Raw genomic sequence first — 22203 nt, forward strand, 5'->3', positions numbered from 1 at the left:
GGATCTCCAGTGGGTTTGACAGGGCTCTGAGGGATCTGCAGTGGGTTTGACAGGGCTCTGAGGGATCTGCAGTGGGTTTGACAGGGCTCTGAGGGATCTGCAGTGGGTTTGACAGGGCTCTGAGGGATCTGCAGTGGGTTTGACAGGGCTCTGAGGGATCTGCAGTGGGTTTGACAGGGCTCTGAGGGATCTGCAGTGGGTTTGACAGGGCTCTGAGGGATCTGCAGTGGGTTTGACAGGGCTCTGAGGGATCTGCAGTGGGTTTGACAGGGCTCTGAGGGATCTCCAGTGGGTTTGACAGGGCTCTGAGGGATCTGCAGTGGGTTTGACAGGGCTCCAGAGACTCTGACGTGACTCAATTGCTCTGGAAGGGCTCCAGAAGGTCTGAGGCGGCTCTGGGTCTCTGAGAGGGCTGCAAGCCCCAACCTGATCTCCACACAAGGAAGAAAATCCATCTCCTTTTCCTGGCTTTAATGTTTTGAATTGCTGATAAAATAGAGGGACTGCAGAGTAACTTAAACAAGCAATACAATCTAGGGGGCATATAAGTCAGTTAGTCCCACACTAATGAGGCACATTTCAAAGTTATTTGTCATTTAGTGTAAAGTTTCATGGCATACTGCTGGGATCCTCCACAGCCTCACCTGCTCCTCTCCTACTCACAGCATTTCAACATTACACTGTCCACGTGTCACTTACTTACAGAAATTAGATTAAATTATTCCATCAATCTGACTCTGTCCTTTCAAAATCTATGTCCTTAAGATAAATAGAAATTTACAAAATAATTTTACAATTTTACTCAACAGGAGAGGTCCATGAATAGTACCTGACGCCCTGAATCACGCTTGTCTCACTTCCCCCCAGGTATTTCTGCACACCCAAATCTTGTTGTCAGCTCACAAGGCATTGTTCCAGTCCCACTCTTCCCCTCATTGCTGTGGATCACTGGGGTCCGGCATCTCCAGGCAAGGCCAGGAATCCCCAGCACCAAGCACAGACAAAAACAAAGGGCTGTAGCCCAGTTGTGCTGTATTTTTGCCAGAGGGATGTAAGCAGGAGCAGGAATGTGGACAGAGCTGATCTGTACCTTGCAGACCACCCCCACCAAACTGAGCGGTGTATCACAGGGCCAGGAACACAGTAATGACAGGACAGGGCCATTCCCTCAGCCCCAGGTGTGCATCATCAGGTGAGTCAGGAAGCTTGAAGAACAGCTATTCAGCAAAGTCTCTTTGCACACTGCCACGGTGTTACTCTGAGCTGTGCTGCATGCACAGTGTTATAGATACATATTATACTATTGGCTTTTTGCAAATATTGAAATGAATGTTATATGTATAAGGTTAGAAAACTTTGTTGTATTAATATAGTTCCTTCTATTTCTGTTATTGATGAAACTTAGAAATAGTGGTATAATACATATATATGTTAAGCTATAGTATGGTATTAAAGTAAAAACTGCTTCTGTTTATATAACCCAGAGACTAAAAAAGATAGTCAGAATCCTCCCTGCATTCTTAGATTACCTTATCCAGATGAAGACAGCAGTGACCAGAACTCCATAGGAGGGATTCACTGCACCTCTGTTCTCAGGGAGTGTGAAACTCAGCAGCGCTAAGATTGATCTATTGGGGAGGGGGCAAGTTGGGACTAAACACAGAAACATCTAAAACTTAAGAGGAATGTTTGAATTATGTATGAGAATTTATGTAATAGAGTTCTGTTTTTAAGGGACAATCCTCTGTTAGTAAGGTGTGCCCTCGGCTGAATGCTGAGGCACCCGGCTGTATTTTGTACATTTTATTTATTTCTATCTCCTAATTGTCTTTCTATTAAACCTTTTATATTTTATATTAAAAATATGTGAACCTCGTTTTTCACAACAGGTTCACGGACTAATAATTTAGTACCAGAAAATGTATAACACAAGGGGCTGGTGAGAGAACAGAGAGTCATGTGTAGGCAGGAAAAGCTGAGGAATGAGAAAAGGTTCAACATAAAGCATTGGAACCATCTTCCTAGAGAAAATGCCACAGGAGGAAAACAAAGGGGTCCAGGGTCTGAGGGGAAAGCTGAGAGCGGCTTTGAGACATGGAGAGATCCTGGGTGGCAGAAAAAGTGGGGTGAGAATACAAATGGCAGAGAGGTCCAGCTCTGGGAGGGGACAAGAGTGAAAATGCTCCATGAAACACATAGAGAAAAGATACTTCCTGTGATTGGAAGGAAAGTAGGTCCTTTCAGGTGCTAGGATTGTGTGGATCCAGCAAATATATGTTTTGGACAGGGCCAAGTCGAAGAGAAGGGACAGTGCATCTGTCAAGGCAAGCGGATTTGGGGGCTGTGCTGAAGGTTACAGTATTTATCACCGTGGCAGAATTTCATCCGGATCCTGGGAGCACTTTGCCTGGCACAGTGATCTTTATAGGTATGACAGACCCACATGGGCTGAGACAGCGCTCACCTGGCAGGTCCCACATGGCATCTGAGAGACGAGATGGGTGTTCCAGCCAAGCTGTGTCCCAAAGATTGGGCACCAAAGTTCCTCCAGCCAGGGGGGTCAGGACCAGAGCCATCCACCCCCAGGAGCTCTGCAGCACTACAGGGACTGTCTGAGTGCTGTCAGTGCGGGAGATGCTTGGTGTCCTTCTCAAGTGCTATAAATGAATAGCCGATTTGATTAATAAAAAGAAGAAATTTATTCTATAATCAATAATATATATATATTATATCTATAATCAATTTCTTTTTACAATCGTAAAAAGAAACCATAAGCAAAAATCAGTTGGGCGCTGTGCTGGGTGAACAGCACCAGGTGAGACAGGGAGGAGGCTTTCTACAGACTTCTCTACAATGCTTCAAAAACTACAACTGTCCCAAGGTGCTTTTTGTATGTTTTCAGGCTTTTTGGGGGTCCTTTGGAATACACTTCTTGCAGACAAATATTCATTCTGGTTTGGATGTATATGTTGTAATTTCGTCAGGTTTCTTGGAAATACACTTCTTGCAGACGAATATTTATGAGTGCATATCGTTAATGTTATTGGATGGAGGGTTCTTGGAAATGCCCCTTGCAGACAAATATTCATGTTGGTCTTGCTGCATATCACTATAATCTCATCAGGGAAATTTCCTGGAAATATGCTAGGATTCTTGTCAGACAAGATTATAACTTTAGCACGAATTTATTCATGCTATATGCCACATCAAGGACAGTCAAAACAAGCCAGAGGGCGAGATTTTAATTACTATTCCCCTCCACCCCCCCACCCCAGTTACACAAGAGTAAACTTCTCAGTGCATCAAACCGGTCAGATAAATCATTGCCAGCTCTCCCTCTGCTGAAATGGTTTGGCTTTGGATGCTCTGACAGCTGAATTTAAAATTACGCATGGTTCCTGCTTTCTGGGAAACCTCACAGAGCTCCAGCTTTTGAAATGTAGAACAGGTTCCAGAGGATTCACGTCACTTTGGGTTTTTTAATGGAACTTTAGAGATAATGGTGTGAACTTCCAGAAAAAAATCGAAAAGAGGAAATCGTACTTAGTACGAAGGAGCTGGAATGTTGTTTTATAATTTTGTTTGTTTGTTTTTGTCAGTGGCTCCCATCAGGAAACTGTCTCAAACAGCTGCCATGAACTGTCCTGGACATATAGAGAGCTCACAACTTGCCAACTTGCCTTCTTTTTTTTTTTTTTTTTCCCTCTGGAAAATGCCTTAGCCAGAGAGGCCAGGATTTGAAAAGTGCCAGTATTCCAAAATCTCACCATGAAGGTATCCTCCCCTCTTTGGAATTCCCTAAAGGACTCTGAAAAGATGCAGTGCTGGCCATGCCATCTGATTCACCTGAATGCAAAAGTCATTCCTCATGGACTAGGCTTAAGGAATGGAGGGGGAGGAGGGTATGTATTTATTGTATTTTTTTTACATTTTGTTAAGACCTTGTATAAAACAGGGGGTTTGCAATTTCTTGTGGCTCAGACAGAAAAATAAAGTTGTTTTGAGAAATGTGAAATAGTTTGGGATAATGTGGTAGAGCAGATAAGATCAGCCAATCAATGGTAAAACCATAAATTTGGCATATTAATTGTGTTCAGCACTATCTGTGAATTCCATCTGTTAAGGTGAGAGAAGAGGGAATTCAGTGAGGCCTAACAGAAACCCAGCCCCATTCCAAACTGCCTTAGGAAGCTACAAGACTTCATGGCCTCTGTGTACAATACAACAGTTTTGCTTGGCTGGTTCTGTAAGTGCATCAGAACCATGGAAGAATGCACAAGTGCCTTATCAGCCTTGTCTCTTTCTTGCAATAGTCTAGAAATGCTAGTTTTTTCCAAGTATTTTTATTACCAAATTAAGCAAAATAGTGAAACAGATAATGTGATGAGTAAACAAGCTGGTGTTTAGCCTTGTCTGTTCTGCATAGCTGCTTGGCCTTTTTACTTCCCCTACTCCTAATGTTCAGGTGAGTTCCATGGCTCCTGGGTGCTATTCTCATGGCAGCCACGGTTCTCCCTTTCATCTGAATGCAGCTTCAAATAAGATATAAGAAAGAAAAAACTCAGTACATTTTGCCATGTACCTTTGGGGAGTCACAAACCTGGCTCTGGTCCCAACATGCAGCAAATCCAAGGGCTATTAAAACTCTTGCAGAGTAAATCAAAACCTATTCCTGCCTAGTTTCTCCGTTGAGGCTGGCTGAGTGGAATAGGTGCTACATCGAGGCGTCAGCTTTCCCAGGGTGGGAATAACGAGCACACTCAGGACCTTGTTTGTAAAAGATCAGTCTGGGGGGCCTGGCTGCTTCCCCACTTAGCTCTCCAGTACAACCGAGTACCAGGCCTGCGTTAGCATAGCCAGAGCAAGATGGGTGGGGCAACACGAGTGAGTGCTTTAAACTGCTCCAAAACGTGCCCTTGCCCTTCCTCTGTGGACACAGCTAACAACTTCCTTAATTTCAAGCCTCCAGCCATCTTAAATGCTAATTAGAGCACATAAAAAGATTTGAGTCTTCCTTTGGAAATATGTTGACAAAATCATCAAAGCACTAACTGTACTTATCTTTTAATTTTTCCTTCCCCTCAAGGCACAGAAATCTCTCTCTGTCAGGTTACAAAAAAGCAGTTGTCTGGATTGCAGAAATCAGCTCCCAGTTCCAGTTTTACCCAAAAACATTTGCTTTAGCCACCAGCATCTTCAACAGGCTGTTGGTATCAGTAAAGATATATACACACACACATATATGAACTTGAGTGTTTGATGAGGTTCCACTGACCTCATTAGAATTGTTTGTGTAAACTTAGTCCAACTGCTGTGGTAAGTACAAATAACTCATCTGGTTTTCTCACATTATCACTTTTAATATTCTGGTTTTTAGACTACTATTTTTAATTAAATTATGGGGCTGACCTTTTCTGCCACTGAAGCTACACCAAAGGTGGGAGTTGAGCTGAGCCTTGCAGCTCCCAATTCTATTTTGGTTGATACTGGCATATAGACTCACAGAATCATTAAGGTTGGAAAAGGCCTCTCAGATCATCAAATCCAACATTTGATTGATCACCACCCATACAACTAAACCACAGTACTAAGTGCCACATCTAGTTGTTTCTTGAACACCCCCAGGGATGGTGACTCACCCACCTCCCTGAGCAGCCTGTTCCAATGTTTAATAACCCCTTCTGTGAAGAAATTCTTCCTGAAGGCCAAGCTGAACCAATATCTGAAAATGAGGAGCAACATTGCAATGTATATACTGTGGCATTGCATAGTCTAAAAATTGTGAGAGACATGAATAAAAATGGCACCTATATGAGGATTTATTCTGCTTCACTTTGAATTTCCTTGTTTTATTTCCAGCTTTGGTAGTGTTCTGGGGGTGACTTTATGATGTTTGTATCCCCAGTTGCCCGGTTTATGTTACACATTAAGTTCTGCACCGTTAGGACTGGCTCTGAGAGCAAAGGGGAAGAAGAAGAAGCCGCAGTTTGTGTTGAGGAAAAACATCACTCCCACACATCCTGCTCCTGGACTGTGGTGTCTGCAGCACGGACAGACAGCGGGACAGAGCTTCTCTTTGGTTTTAGTTAGTTTTAGCTGAGGCAGAGGAGTTCCCTGGACCTTTTTTTTTCTTTTTTCCTTGGATCTGTTCAAACCTGCTCTGGACTGAACACCCAGCCAAACCCCTGGAGCTCACGCCTGTGTCCCACCGGGGCCTGGGCCTCAGCACCTTCCAGCGCTGGAGGGACTGATGAGAACCTGAGTGGGCCGAGCTACACCACATGAAAAGGACTTTTCTTCCTGGATTTGCCATTTGATCAAACAACGAGAGGTTTTATTGTTCAATGTTATCCAATTTCTGTTAAATAAACAGTTTTTTCCACTTCTTTCCAAGGAAATATCTTTTCCCGAAACAGCTGGGGGGAGGAGTTGCTTGGATTTGCTTTCTGGGGCGACCCCATTTGGAGGTTCTCTCCCAAATTTGCCCTAAACCAGGACAGGTAGCTAAACTAATTCAGAAGCAACTGTAACTTAAATGAAGGTTTGAAACTTGTGTGTGTATCATAGATTGACAATTATTTCCCCCAAGACTCTTCTTTACTCAATGTTTTCTTCTTCTCCCTTCAGGCCCAATTAAAATATCTGCAGTGCATTGCCATTTCCTGCCTTGTCCTTGCAGCAAAAAACAATGAAGATGAGGTCTGCATGTTTCATTTTAAATACACTAAAAAAGTTGTTCATGTTTCCAGGTCTTTCAACAACTTGGACATAATGAAAAAGTATTAATTTATTTACCCTAAGTAGACCTAAAGAGGTGAGAGTAGCATTTTCAGTCCTGTTTCATGTTGCTCTGAAGAATTGTGACCTTTAGGCATGAAGGACTTGTTTTTGTTTAAGTCATGGATGTTTATGCCATGGATGTTTATGCCTCCAAACCTCCCTCCTCTTTTCAGAATGCATGGCTCACAGTAGAGCTGAGTCTGAGGAGACAATCAAGATGCACATTGGAGGGCTGTAATTCCCATGCTGTAGCTCCTGGAGGACACAGCAGCTGTGACAGAGCAGAGATTCTTCAGAGGAAGCTTCAAATAGGTAAGTTTGCTTGGAACCAAAACTGGTTTTTGAACCTAGTGAGGAACTGACTCAGGTTTGCACCTCAAAATGGGAAAGTAAAGTCAGCAGCCAGTGAGAAATTACACAGGGTATCTCTCACAGCAAAAATGCAGTGACAGACTTCTGCAGGCATTTGCAAGCATTAGCTAAAAGCATTTCAGATTGCATTCCTTCTCTTTTCTTCCTTCTGCTTTGCAAAAGAAGAAAGCCAGGAGCTGGAATCAGACATACACATCTCTTCAAACAGCCACTGTGGTAGTGAAATGTTCTTCACAGCCTTTCTTAGGTGATGTTACACTAAGGTTATTGTTCTTTGCCTCACATCTACAAAGGAGAAGCTGTGTCAATTACCACAGGAAACAAGACAACCACAGCAGGCCGTGTAAGACAGGCTGACAGGAAGACTCCTTTGAGCAAAACTAGTGGTAGCGAGGAAGGAGCATCACTGATGCCACACTGGGGAGGCTCACGGCATCATTCTTGCTGTGGGCTGGGTTTGCAGCAGCTACCCTGGGGTGAGCAGGGACTACTCTTCATTCAGGATGGGAAGTACCTAGGAATGAGATCTCCTGGATGAACATTCTGCTTAATGTAAACTTGTTTAAACTTGTCAGATCCCTTCACAATAGAGAGAAGCGCACACAGCACTGTATAGGATGTTGGCTTCTTTATTTTTTTTTAATTTTTAAAAATTTTTTTACAGGTAATACCATCAGTGCAGATGCTAGAGATGCAGAGCAGATGTAAACACTCTCCAGCTGACATGTTAAGAATGGAAAGAGTTACACTGGATAAGCTTCAGTGGGATCTTTACACAGCAACACCAATGGATTTCTTACACATTGTAAGCACTATGTTTTGAAATGTTTTTTTCATTAAAGAAACAACTCTTTATCAAATAAGACTAAAAAACACAGATGCACACACACACACACCCACACATCCTTCCCATGATGCTTGGCAAACTACCTATTCCTACATCTATTCAAACCTTTTAAAGAATAATACAGTAATTATATTTTAAATTTTTTAAAAAAATCTTCTACTATTTAAAACCTTCTGTTTTGCTCAAAAAATTTACTCTCATCTTTAAAGGACAACTGAATGGACATAAAAAGATTCTCATAATGCACAACTATATGCCTTCTTTATTTTTTTTTAAATACAAGCTGCAAAAATATTTCTAACTATTTCCCTTCTATTAATACTGTACATAGAAAGCTGTCAGAGTTTTGCTACATTTCACACACAGATTTTTCCTTAAACACTTTTCCTTTTCATCCCACTAATTATTCATTTATGCAATGAGACTACCCTGATATGGCACTTAGTTCACATTGCAGTAACTAAACATTTAATAGAAACAATTAAACTTCGTCTTCAAGAAACGATCATGTGCTAGTAAGGCAAAATTCATGTGATACAAACACATCCTGGATCCCTCTTTTAAGGTTATGTGCAAATATTGAGCCATTCTAGGCTGCTGATTGTGAAAACTGCCTTTCGTAGGTGCTTGTTTCCTTGGTGAATTCCGAGTGCAGTATTACTGGTTTTACTGGATTTGGAGCTGCTCTGAATTGAATCACCTGGACAGCAATCTGGATAATGTAGAAATCTCAGAAATTGTTAGGAAACACAGACCTCATACATTCATTATCAGCTCAAAAAACCAGTTCAATGATTGGCAAGTACAAACACAAAAAAAAAAAAGGTGGGGGAAGCCTTGAAATTTCCTGATATGAGATGAAATTCATCTGTACCTCTGGGTGATGACATGAAAACATACATATAAACTTCACTGACCTCTGCTTTTCTTTTCATATATATATGTGTGTGTATATATATATATGTACACTTTATCTTCTCTGCAGTTCCATGCCATGGTGATGTCCAGCTGGCCCCATCTCCCACCCAGACTGCCTTAGAGGAATCCTTCCCTCCACGTTGCACTCTTGACCAAGCAGCTGCAGCACTGTATGGCCTGCCACCAACTCGTGCAGTTTAAGGGCTCCACGTTGGTTTTGGTGATCATCACTTTGGAACTGGAGAGGCAGACTCCTGGTTGGTTTCCTGTTATTACTGATCTGCTAAAAAAAGCACAGGTAGGAAGCAAAATGGCCTTTGGTCACAAATCCTGAAGGCAGGACATGATAAATGAATAAAGCCATGTGTATTTACAGCCAGTATTGCACTTCAGCAGCTCCTGAGACCTGTGTCTTTGTCCTGCCTTTGCTGCTGACCTTGCTGGTGCTAACAAAAGGGAACAAAGTGCATTTCTGGGGTGGGACTGGGGAGAGGGACATTCCTGTGGCAGGGAAGGGAGGGTTCTAAATTCTTGGCCAAAGACAGCACCCTGCATCCTGAGCCAGGAGACATTCTCTCATGATGGGAAAGTCTGAGAGCACCTACAGATCTGCCCAGTTTCCTCAGCCTCACACTGAACACTGAGAAAACTTTAAAGTACAGTCACATTGCTCTAAGAATATAAACAGTTTGACTTCTAATGATTCCAGACAAGCTCTATTTTTTCTTTCTTTTTTTTTTTAAGCTTTTCCCCAGTTTTATAAAACACATGCCTTTTAAGAGAGCAGACTTAGAAGGCTAAAGACCCAGGCTCTTAGCTTGCCATCCACCAATTTTAAGGTCTTGAAATTGTCTGAATAACCTGGCCTCCTGCTGTCTGTTGTTTCCTGCCAAGAGGAAGCACTTGCCCATGTTCTGTGTAGTAGGAGGAGTAGTGGTAGTTACAGGAGTAGTTATCAGGAGCTGTTTTCAATCAGGATCAACAGCATATTGCTGCTATCTATCTACTGAGGCATGCAGCCTGTCCCTGCACCCCAACCCCCAATTCCAAACTAACAGGAGCAGTGGCCAGACAAGGGAGTAATTTATTTGCAAAAGAAGAACTTAAATCTGCATCTTTCTTTACAGGTGAACAGTACCAAATTCATCCACTGCAAAGAGCTTGTGGATCAAGAGTTAATGTGCTTGCAGCCACCCAATACTGTTTTTATTTTCTATCCCATAGCCAAGCTGTGCAGGGCCATCCCAAGACAAGGCTACCCTGCCATCACCCTTCTGAAAGGAAGAGTTCCCATCAGGGGAGGTAGAGGGTTGCTGTAAGCCAGCCTGTTTCAGCACCTTTCACACCAAGTAAAGCCCAAATTCCTGATCAAACCATTGGGACTCAAGAGTGCTTCAGACACCTGCACAGTGAGGGTGGGGAAGTGAGCGCTGGGAGGATGAACACAGGGGGCTCATGCCCACAACAGAGCTGCCTGTCCTCCCTTACAGCCAACCAAAAAGGACTGGTGGAGAATTATTGCCTTGGAAGCAGCTCCTGCAGAACCAGCAGGTCCCAGCAAACACAACAGCCAAAACAACAGGGCAAAAGTGTCTCTGTGCTTCTCAGAGGATAAAGACAGCTGTTATCAGTCTTATTTTTTATGTCCTTGCTAAGCAGTATGTGCTACCCCTCAGTTTTAAGATTATGTAAAGACAGAAAGCTGGGGAGAGGAGGGACTCAATCACAGTCCTTCAACCCAGGGATCCAGTTGGCAAGTAGCTACAAACATCGTGGAGAACCAAATGCCTCAGAGTTTATTTTTAATATAGCCATGATGAAGTTTGACAGATTGAGTCGTTCATCCAGCTCACACCATTGTTCTCTCATTAGAGCTAATCTGGCTTGGCCCATGGGAGCCTGAACAGGAGCTGCTGTTGAGGAATGAACAGCCCCCACTGCTGCCTCTGCAGGAGATCTCAGAAGGAACCAAGGTTTTAATTTAGCAGTGAGAAGCTTGAATCAAACCTCCAGTTTCCCTTAAGGCCTTACCTTGTAATCCAGGGGTCTGGGATCTGTGCTTTGTCCTGGTTAAACCATTACAGACTCAATCACAGTTCCTATTAAATGTGGGAAATCACTTCTTGTCTACAATCACCATTTGTCTTGGACTCTCACCAACCAGTGCTGGTCAGGGTTTTTAAAATTTATTCTGTCTTACCAGACTAGCCAATATAAAACGCCTTTAATAATTCCTCTCCACCACTATAACCACATTTCTTAACAATTGCTTAATCTTCACAGCAAAGTGGTTTCACAAAGGTCAGATTAAACCACTCTTGCACTTTTAAAAACCAGCTTTACACATACTTTAAAATTAGTGCAGGTTTTGTTTTAAACAAAAAGGCATTTTTAGGTGACTGCTACCCTAGCTTGAGGGTATTATCCAGCCTGTATGGGATGGGTAACAGCACCACACCTGCCGTCCTGTCACAGAACAGGAGCGGTTTTCATATGGACAGGCACTGGCTAAATACTGAGCAGGTGTCTCATGTAATGACATGGGATAAAAAACTTGGAGACAGAGTTGGGACAGGAGGAAGGAGACCCTCATGCTGTGGAACAGCAGAGCTCATCAGTGCAAGAAGAAAGTTTCTGGCCTTCTCCCCTTCCTCATTGTCTTATCTTGTAGGAGAGGAATTCCTGAATGTGAACCATGCAGGACTGATGTGCTGAGCAGCTGTTCACACTTTTTCAAGTGTTATATTTGCCAGAGTGAGCTCTGAGAACACAGTGAGTTCTGTGTGTGCAGGGAGAAAGTCATGTTGCTCTTTAAACCACAAAGGAACTGCCCAAGTGTTCCAGTAACATCCAGTAATGGAGACTTAGTACAAATAACCTGTGTGAACAGACACGACTTGAACCAGCAATGAAAGCCACAGAATTCCCATGAGCCAGGTCAAAGCTACCTGAAGCTGTGGATGTTGTGCTGAGGGAGGGCTCTGCCTGGAATGCTGCAGGAGCAGGACTCAGGGGGCTGGTTTAGACCACATGAGGTTTGTGAGGCCCCCACATACTCAGGGGTCAGGCGTGCTTGGGACATGGTATTTATTTATTCTACCACATGGAAGGTTTTCATTTAATGGTAGGACTCTTTCCTCCTTCTGAGCAGTACCTTCCTTTTTTCTCACAGGCTGTGAGTTGACTGCCTGGCTTTTGAATGGAAGCAAGTTTTCCACTAAATAAAACATAAGCTTGGTCTGCCTGTTCTCTGTGGCCCTGGAATAGCCCAGCTGAAAGGTGATGCCCACACTGATCCCTGCAGAAAACTGGGCTGTGTGATGGACTCTGCTTCCCTCCCATCCCTTTGCCCTATCTCAAGCATTGTCACCAGCTGCATTTACCTGTGCAAATGCCAGCAGCAGAGTTCTACATACAGTAATTAACATGCTGTAACTTTACACCACAACAATTGTAACCTCATTTTTCCCCCCACACCTTTGAGCCTATGTATGTAGTTATTGCCTATAGCTGGATGACATGTTGAAACCCATGAACAAACTTGCCTTTCAAAATCTCTGCATATCTCTAAAATCAACATTCAAAAGTATGCATTAACAGGGGTTAATTCTAAAAGATAAAGGCAGTGCTGGAAGGCCCTTCAGGGCTCCATGTTCCCGGTCAGGGTGCAACATGCCACACTGGGATGGGAACAGTTCACCTGGAGCCTGCCTGCACTCCCAGGACACACAGCTGCTTCTCTCTGGCAGCACAGCTCCTTCCCACACATCTCTTCCAGCACTGTAGTTACCATGAAGGAACAAATACTTCTGTCTTGGCTTCAACAGGCTAAAAATGTCACTTACCTTTAGCATTCCTGCTATCACCCAGAATGGAGCTTCCTACCCCAAAGAATGAGCTGCCAGGTACAGGAAGGAGCTCTGTTTGCACAGGACCATTCTTGTTACAAAAGGAGTTTTTGGATAGTGAGAATAACACAAATTTTCTTTCTTTCCTCACAGAACAGGGCTGGAAGCTTTATCACCTTTCCCCTCCCTGCCTGGACAAGTAACGAGTGACGAGATGAACACTCCCCACACACAGCAGTGACAGGAACAATTATTTTTCCCAGTGAGTTTCAGAGGGGATGACATCTCACCTGTGTGCCTGCCTGTTTGGACTGTGTATACAGCAGAGTTTATTCCAACTGCAGCACTGTTGCATTGTGTTAAGATACATGGTATATTTCTGGGGCTCTCCCCAGATCTATATTCCCCCCTAGTTCCTCCCTTGTAGTTTTTTCCTATTGCTTGTAATCTGTTCTCACTAACCCATTCTCCCCTGGTTCAAAAGCCAACACAGGACATGATTCTTGCTCTTTTCCTGCCCTGGACATCTGATTAAAGCTGGGACTCTGTCCCACCAGAAAAGAGCCTTGTTTTATCCCTAGTCCTTGCTGTATAGAAACTCCTCCTTTCTCTGGACTGTGGCTGGTGCACTGAAGTCTCAGGAGGGGAAGGAGGATTTTAAAAATAGCACAGCTCACCTCACCACTTCAGATCCCATTCACTACACACCAGTTACTGGTGAAAATGTGCCAGATTCAGTGAGTGCTGGCACAGGTTTTACGTGGTTATGGCTAGCTCTGTGAGGATTGTTTTGGGGAATATTCACTCCCAGGAAAACTACAGATAATGCTTATAGAGTATTTTAAAAGAGCTCTGACCTGTTAAGGTCCTTCCCTTGGGGGATCTCAGCCCAGGTGAGGCATACCTCTCAAAGCCAGATTCCTCTTGTTGTTGCCTCAATTCAGGCCAGATTTCCAGATGCCTGAAGCTACCACCACCTTGTAAACAAAGCTGCAATTACACCTGAAATCCCTTATGGTAAACATCCACAGAACTGTTTTCTGTGGCTGGTTTAAACTCCCTGTAGAAACAGCAAAGCATTTCATATCCTCCCATGCACCACAATGTCCCCCATTCATAATCCCCAGCTAAAGGAACCATGTAAGCTCATGCAGTTGCCCAGGAACCATTACAGATGAGGAGGAAGCTGCCCCATTCCAAGCCAGCACTCACTGAGGTGTTTCTGACAATAAATCCGACTCAGTGTCACCAGTTGTGGAGGGCATGTGATGACCTAGGAGAAGAGTTCATTTACACAGTTGCACAAATAAACAAACTCCTGTGGTTAAAGAAATGACTGAGAGACAAGAAAACTGCAAAGGGAAGAGTAATGCAATAGTTATACCTCATTTGTGGGGTTGCATCTATACAGTTGTTGGGTTTTTTTCTCCTGCTAATTGACTTTAGTGTGTTAAATTTGAGCAGTACTTACAGTTCAATTCTTTAGGAAGGCAGAAAAGTGCAGTGAGATGGAGAGATGCATGAACTTCTGCCAGGTCTCAGAGCCCCCACCCATTCCTCCTCAGCAAGATGTGCAACTGGAACTCCCCTGGTGACCTAACTATGGTCATGACAGACAGAACTTAATCAAATCTTCAGAGCAATTTGGAAAAAGAACAAAAAGCTTCTATTCCCAATTTACCTATCCTGCTGGGAATCTAACTTGACAAAAACTCCAAGCTGGATGAAAGCTTTGCTAAAGGAATAGAGCGGCTGTCCTCGAAAGAGAACACAAACAAGTTTAAAACAGTCATCAAAGCAGCAGTGAAGGCTGTATCATAGCTCAGCCTGATGGTCACACACAGTTTCAGCTTTCCTGCATTCTATGCAGAGCACCACAGACATCAGGACAGACAGAACTCTCCTAAGCAGACTTCCAGCTCTGAATTCATGGCCCCCAAGATACATCTGTGCCAGACCCTGGTGCTTCCCACCTGGTCCCACTTCCCCTGACACAAGTGGTGCCTCATCCCTGCCCACTCTGGCAGCAGGGACAGGCAGGGATGAAGAACATGGGGTGAACATGTTTGTCCTGGGGTTTCATCCCTAATGCCTGCAAGTGGCAGGAGTCTCCACAGCTTCTCCATGTGTCCAGTTTAGTCCTTTTCAGGCCACATACCTGATGCAGCTGCAATCTATTTATCAGTTCTCATTTAGGCTAAGGACATCCAAAGGGCTTAGAGACTGTCACTTCTCAGACAGCCTGGGGACAGGCACTTAGTGCCTGGGGCAGTCAGTACCTCTACATCAGCCTCTCTATCTCTTGGGGGGTTACAGGGACACAATGTCTTCTGTGGGAGGCTCAGAGGGCTCCTGTCACATACACCCACTCTCCCTATTCTCAGCCTTTGTCCCACTGCAGTCACACCACCCAGTGCAGGGTAGCTGCACAGGGTGAGAGAGACTTCTTTCAAACCTCCTGCCAAAAACTGGCTTTTGGCCACTTTTACCCTCCCAGCCTCAGGGCAGTGGGGGAGAAGGGAGGGAGACTGGAGACAGCAGCTGCCAAGGCACAGGGATGTGCAGGGGACATCACAATTTAACCACAGGGCAATGGGATTAATAAGGAGAAACTGAGGGATCACAAAGGGTTGTGAATTTGGACAGAGGACATTGTTTCTGGTTATACCTGGTGTACAAACCATGGTTTTAACAAATGTTTGTTAAACAAGTCAGTTTTGTTTTTATTAAACCCAGCTTTGGTACAGGTAATTCCTGAGATTCATTTACAACGTTGTTTAAAACAAAGATAAACTTTTAAAACAAAGATAAGCAGAGGCCTCTCCCTGTTCCTGTGTGAAGTTACTGAGGCACAGACATCACACTTGGTTTTCCCCCTTTCCTTTTTTTAAAAAAGGTATTTGTGTAAGAGGAAATCAGTCTGTTACAAACACCAGGAACACCGAGTCTCCAGCTTTAAACCATTTCCCCTCCATTAATAAGTAACACTTAGTTGTGCTTTAAAATGGTTCCCTTCTGACCCATCACATCCCAGCAGGACAAGCAGAGCCTGGACTGGCCAGGCTGGACCTGGCCCTGAAGCAGCAGGTGGGAGGTGGGCAGGGAGCTCTGGGGAAGCAGTTACAGTGTGAGACATCATGGGCAGCCCTCAGAAATCTAAAGAGATGAAGGTTGGGGCATTTTGGTTATAAAACTTGTAAGTATACAAAAGCAAGCTGCAGACAAGACTTATTGTTATGAAAGGTGAGAATCCAGCTGAAAGATTAGGGATATCAAACTAGGGATGCTAGGTTAGGGACATCAGGTTCCTCAGCTACACTCCAAAACCAGACTGAGGAGAGGACCTGCAGGACTCTGTTACCACAGCAGCTCGAGCAGCAAAGCTGAAAGCTCCTCACATTACCCCAGCTTTGTCCCTCATGTGTCTGGAGTCAGTCAGTGTTAACTCTCTTGGGGTAAGAGCCCCAAAATAAGCATTCTGGATTTAGTGCCAGCCATGCAGCAGCCTGAATTAGTAGTTTACCTTTTGGCAAGTATCTTGGATTTCAACTTTACCAAGAAACCTGATTAAGCAAACTTTTCCCCATCAAAAGACACGGTGAATTTTAGTCCTTGCTACATTTTCTCTTCTGTGCGATATATTGCAAGCTTAAAGGTGTAAGCACCGATTATTTTCTTCTGCATGAGATGTTTTGGCCTTAATAAATCTTCTAATTAACATATCTTCCTGTTGTTATGGAGTATGCACTGGGAAGACTAAAAAAGCTATAGAAAGAACAAAAGAGAATGAGTGTTTAAGTTTCAGTTATTTACATTAAGTAAAGACAGCATGAAAGGTCAAAGCACTGATCTATTGTACAAACATTTGAGTTTAACCCATTGCAACTTGGAGAAGCTCTCACAGCTGCCAACATCTTGTTTGGAACTGGTAATCAGAGGATTGATTTAAAATTTTAATGGGAAAAGACTGCTGATGGAACATGAGAAATCCCAGGTGATGGACACCTGCAAGAGCAGCTGCCAACCAGCACACACAGCTGGAGCAGTGGCTTTGCACAGTCCTTGCTTCATTCCATCCATCCCTCACAGCTGCACAGTTCTCCCAGTGGAACAGCCAAGGACAAGGTTGGGTTCATCAAGCTGTGTCCTGAAGGGAAGTACCACCATGTCCCACGGCCTCAGCCACCAGGCTTCAGCTCTGGAACTGCAAAGCATGGGCAGCACCCACCTCACTGCTGAGCTTCTCTAACAAACCTATGCATTTCTCCTTCTCCTCAAAGCATCTCTAGGAGCTCTGCACAAATATTAATGAATTCTCTTAACACTGCTCCTCTGGAAAGACACTTGCCAACGCACATCATCTGAATCACCAGGTGGCCTGTCTTTAAAAGGACCAGCTGCTCCACCACATTAGGTTCCTGAATGCATGTGCTCCTCTCTGGTCTCCCAGATTTGGCTTGAAAATGTAGTGGGATGGCAAAGGATTTGCCAAACATTTCATACCAACCACTTGGTATCAACTGGTAATTGCCTGCTAAAGTTTTTGCCTAAAAAGTTTCCAGCTGCATGTTCCTAAAATGCTCTGAGAGGCAGCCAGGATCACCAGCCTGGTTTTATTCTTCAAGCTGGGGCTGCAGAAAAACCCCCCACCAGAAGCACTGCTACAGCAAACACTGTGCATCAGCCAAACTCCACACTGGCTGTGTCTGAAGTGCAGCACTGATTTCAGTCCAATACCAAATAAACCCCAGAAGGACCCAAAGTGGAGTGAATATAACTTGGCACATAGCAATGGCCCAGAGAACAAACACTGAGAACAAACCTTTGGGTAAAGCAGCTCTCTGAAAGCAGAGCACCAAACTAAAGCTGTGCTCTTTTGCTGGCCTTGACCTAAGTGTATAATGTCCTCTTCCAGACAATGGATGCAGCACCAGGAACCCTCTCCACCTCTGCTCCCTTTTCACCCTACCCTTAAATCACCTCTTTGAGCACCATAAAATCAGCAAAGCTGCAGGTACATCCCCCTGCTCAGTCACCAGATCTCCCAAAGGGGATGTACCAGCAAGCTTCAAAGCTCCTTCTGCCCAAACACCGATGGCTTTTGGATTAATATCTAAGAATTGCTCCCCAGATTACATAGGAAGTACATTTCAGCATACTGATTAGCTGGTTGTTAATTAATTAGCTAATTATATTCGTGAATGTTCCCAATAGTCACAAGACAGCCTGTGACTGGTAAGCTGGCAATCATGACACACTATTTTTGTGACAGATAATACAGAAAATAAGATTGCACAGAAAATGCATCACTAAATAAACGACACCACAAAAATTCAAAATACATGTGAGATTTAATAAAAGAAAAAAAGTACAAAGTGAGTGGAAAGAAAGTAAAAAAAACAAAACAAAACAAAACAAACCACAAACCCCAACACGCTGGGATTGACAAAGCAAAGGGATGTGCTCCCCAGAGGGCTGGTCCCCAAGGTGCCTCCACAGCTCCAAACCACCCCCATCTACACCCCTGGGGCAGCCACCTCAGCCAGACCCCCCACCAGAGACCCACAAAACACAATTTAATTTAGAAAGCAGACAACATACAGGACGGTAAATGTTTAAATGATAAAAAAAAAATGGATAGTTTTTCCCATTAATACCAATCTTTTATAGATAAATGTATTAAATAGCTGAAAGATGTGTAACTGGATGGTTTTAATCATTTCTGAAGGGTATTTCTTTCAGTTTTTCTACCCTACAAGACTTTAAGTCTTGGGACTGGGTGAGATTAGCATCACAACGTATTTATAATTTGTTAAATAAAAATAAGATACAGAACTACCCTACCACAATACTTAAATCTTGTCTCAGGCAAAAGAAAAAAAGAAGTAGTCAGGAAAAAAATATGACTGAGTCCCCTTGGGAAGATTGTGATGTTGAACAAGCAACTACAAGGACAAGGGATGTCCCTCACAACATAAAGTCAAAGTAATATAATAATCATCATAATTGTGAAAATATTGTTACATACATTCTGAATGTCTTCTTCAGAAAATGCTGTAAATTTCTCCACAATGCCCATGGATTTGAAGATTTTTACTCTTCGTTATAAAAATATTTCTTAACTACCTGTTATTCTAGGAAAAAAATAATTGATCTCTGATGAGCCAGGGCAGAGAGAAATCATTTGCATAGATCTTGCTTGGCTGCAGCATGAGATCAGGAGAGAACTATTGATTGAGAACACACTGGTGAGGCAGCTGGGTGCACACCAGTACCACCAGTTACTGTTTTATCCCAGCACTGGCCTTGGGAAGCAAAACAATGAACCAAAGAGCATTGCTTGCTCAGGCAATTAGTACACCACAGTTTCTCTCATTAGCAAAAGATTAATAAAAAATAATTTGCTAAATGATTGGTCTGTAGTCAGAGGTGAGGTGGAATTGTCTTCCTGCATATACCAGAAGGTTGGGTTCCTTGAACGTGTTTAAGAAAACCACAATAACCCCCCTAACATTTGATAGTTACTCTTTAAAATACATCTAACCTGGAGGCACAGCCTTAAAAATTATATGTCCAGCTTTCAGCAGACTCCCAACAAGTGCAGAAATTTTATTCTTTCAACAAAAGTCTGTTCTAAAAGGTACCAGTGAGATCTTTGCAAGGTTCTTTTGCACAAGCAGTCAAGCTACACTGTCAGTATATCCACATAAAAGGCCAATGTCCATTGGAAAACAGTGTAACCCCTGAGCATGTATTTAGAAATGAGAAAAAAAAAAAAAGCTGCTTTAATGGAATATGAGAGTTAAAGAACCTCAGAATTCTCAGCAAAATGCTGCCCTGCAATAGCCCTGTGACAGCTCAGACCCAGGCCCTGCATCTCCTTCTGCACGGCACATCAGGAATTTGCTGACAGCTTGAAGACAAGTCTTTAACAAAAACATATTGGAAAAAATCCTGTAACATTATTAACTAAACAAAAACATACACACTCACAACTAACACTTAGCCAGCCAGTGTTTTTATAAACTATAGAGACACTATGTGAGGGTTAATATAAAATATTTCTTTTCATTTAGCCTAGGATCTGATGGATGGATGGAATTGGGTCCAACCATTTTTCCATGACAACACAGCTAGTAACTCTCTGTTCAGTTATTGCCCTGCCAATTCACAAAATGGTTTGAGTGGAAAAAATTAGCAATGATCTTAATTATTCCTCTAAGTTCAGTTGCCCAGGAAAACAAGGCTGTTATTTCTAGGCATGAGGAGTTGTCAAAAGAAGCACCTTCTAAGAGGAAAAGAGCCTGTCAGTATAAATAAGTGCACAGCTCAAGAGCAGGGGAATTCTCCTTATTAGGCACATATTAGGCACACATTAAAGTAAAGATGTTGGCTTAAATAGTTCACAACAGTAAATACCTTGGTAAGTGACAACTGAAATGTTACACAAATCCTGTAGTTCTACTTTATACAACAAACTCTTATGAAAAACCTCTCTATAAATGTTCTACTTTAGCAGTAAAGAAAATTCAAAACATTGTCCCATTAACTTTATTAACCTCTCTCTCTCCTTATATATATATATTATAAATGATGTAGATAGTATTTAGAGTAATTCAGGAATTAATACAGAATTACTGGAATGAGGGTTACTCTGACTAAGATTCCTACAGAAAGCCTAAATGTTGTGTTTTTCTACCCATTCTAAAAACTTGAGAATTTTGTTAGAAAAACAAACATTTCAGCATTCTTCAGACCACTCCTCTCACTGTGCATGTACAGGGTAGGTCAATGAGTCTCCAGCAGTCACCTTGGCCAATTAAAAAAAAAAAATAAAAAAAATAGAAAACAATTATTTAGCTGGTGAGTAAGATGACTTCAGTTTTGGTCACTTCATACATGGCTGCTTAATCACTGGGTTTAGAACAAAACATCTTACTTGAGGGATTAGTTGGCTTTGTTTAACAAAATGTACATGTAAGGTTACTTCCTGCAAACCTCCTGATAATTCTGAAAAGAAAACACCAGGTCGGGACACTGCAACCACCGAAGATGCTCATTTTCTCTTTCACTTTGGTCCACTCACACACAATGTTATGAGAAGGGTCACTCAGGGTGGGAAACTCAAGCAACTTAACACATGAAAGCACCAAGTCCACTCCTGGCCTGAAAGTCTCTGTGTGATTAACTGAAAGAAACAAAACATAAAAAAGCATGAATTAAAGTTATGAAAATCAAACAAAAGTGAAGTGTAGCGAAGTATGTTAAAACAAAAAAAGGAGGAGGAGGAGGAAAAACATTGCTAGGGCAGCTGAAGGCTTCAGGTGAGAGCAGCCTGGGACAACCTGCTCAGCACCACAAACACTTCTCTTTCCCCCAACTTCTGCAATTCTTCCATCACAGTTTTTTACCTGTTAAAGCTACTAAGTACACTGCTTTGAACCAGGAGATGATAAAGCGTTCCACTAGCTCTCCTAAAAATTTTACTTGAGCAGAAATCCCAAACCCCCTATTTTGAGCTAGTTCATAGGTTTGTAAAGAAAGAAAAGAAAAAGCAACAAAAAACCTCCAATCCAAATCTGTTGTGGTGATGGTGCACCCTCTCTAGCTGTGCTCCAGAGCTAGAGCCCCCCTGCCCCAGCACCACGTGGGGTCCCCCAGTGTGCTGAGCACAGGCTGTGGGTGCCCCTCAGACCTTTGCACACCACCAAGCTGCCTCCCACTCCTGCTCCTGATTATGACTTGTTTCTATTGGTACCCAGAAGAGGAACAGTCCAGACTCACATCTGCAGGTGGGCTAAACCCAGCAAAGTACAGGAAAACCTCCCAGAAGGAGCAGAGGGGAAGCTGCAGCATTTCTTGGATCATGTTCACAGTCCAGCCCTGCTGCTGGCATCACCTGCACACGTTACCATTGTGCACACCTTCCCCAAAGCAGTCCTGGGTCCAAGAAAGCCCTAGGATTCAGCTCCTAATTCAGATTAAACCCTATTTTCAGCAAAGTATTCTACAAACCATTTAGACACTATGTGTGAGGTAGGCCATGCCCAGAGCATGTCGACCAATCTGCGGAAGAGAGCACCAAGACATTTACATTCCAACGAAACACTCAAATAATCTACCCCGTTATCTTCCACAGGAAGAAACAAATTGCTAGGATCTCAGTACACAGAATGAGCTCCTCTGGTGCTGCAGATCACAGCAGGGAAACAACAGACCTCAAGTTCTCATCAGCAGTGAGAAGCTGAATGCTGTGCTGTCAAGCAGAAAATTGGGTGTTGCTATTCTTCATGGTCTTTTTTTCTTGCCATCATTAAGAAGCTCAGAAAGCCTTACCACCAGCCTGCTCTGGGTTCAATAGAATGCAGTTCTGACTCTTGAGCTCCTTCATGCCAGGGGAAATAACAAAATATGCTGCAATAGCAGAATTACCAGTTT

At 43.1% G+C, this 22203-nt stretch overlaps 2 protein-coding genes and 1 long non-coding RNA gene across 4 annotated transcripts in view; 2 read left to right on the forward strand and 1 right to left on the reverse strand.

The window, feature by feature from the left end:
• On the forward strand, positions 1-4015 carry LOC107210734. The gene is made up of 4 exons (XR_001524007.1): positions 1-867; positions 1098-1192; positions 2288-2428; positions 3600-4015. It is a non-coding gene; the product is annotated as an uncharacterized LOC107210734 (long non-coding RNA).
• Positions 4016-5051: 1036 nt separating this feature from the next.
• On the forward strand, positions 5052-10532 carry CCNI2 (cyclin I family member 2; the record flags this gene model as incomplete). Its single annotated transcript, XM_015641488.2, is given in 6 exon segments — positions 5052-5220; positions 6626-6699; positions 7817-7957; positions 8985-9215; positions 10045-10135; positions 10138-10532. Coding segments are annotated over 6 exon segments (1101 nt in total), but the record flags the coding sequence as incomplete, so codon positions are not given.
• Positions 10159-22203, reverse strand: part of SEPTIN8 (septin 8) — a 43437-nt gene continuing 31392 nt past the window's right edge. Inside the window, exon 10 of one of the 2 annotated variants that reach the window (XM_015641950.3) lies at positions 10159-16530. In XM_015641950.3, coding sequence (XP_015497436.1) covers positions 16476-16530 — 55 coding nt within the window. In that variant the 3' untranslated portion in view covers positions 10159-16475. Of the gene's footprint in view, positions 16531-18097; positions 20954-22203 lie in introns of those variants that run through there. The other variant, XM_015641951.3, reaches the window with a different exon arrangement.

The sequence above is a fragment of the Parus major genome, chromosome 13 (genome assembly GCF_001522545.3).
Source record: "Parus major isolate Abel chromosome 13, Parus_major1.1, whole genome shotgun sequence".
NCBI lineage: Eukaryota > Metazoa > Chordata > Aves > Passeriformes > Paridae > Parus > Parus major.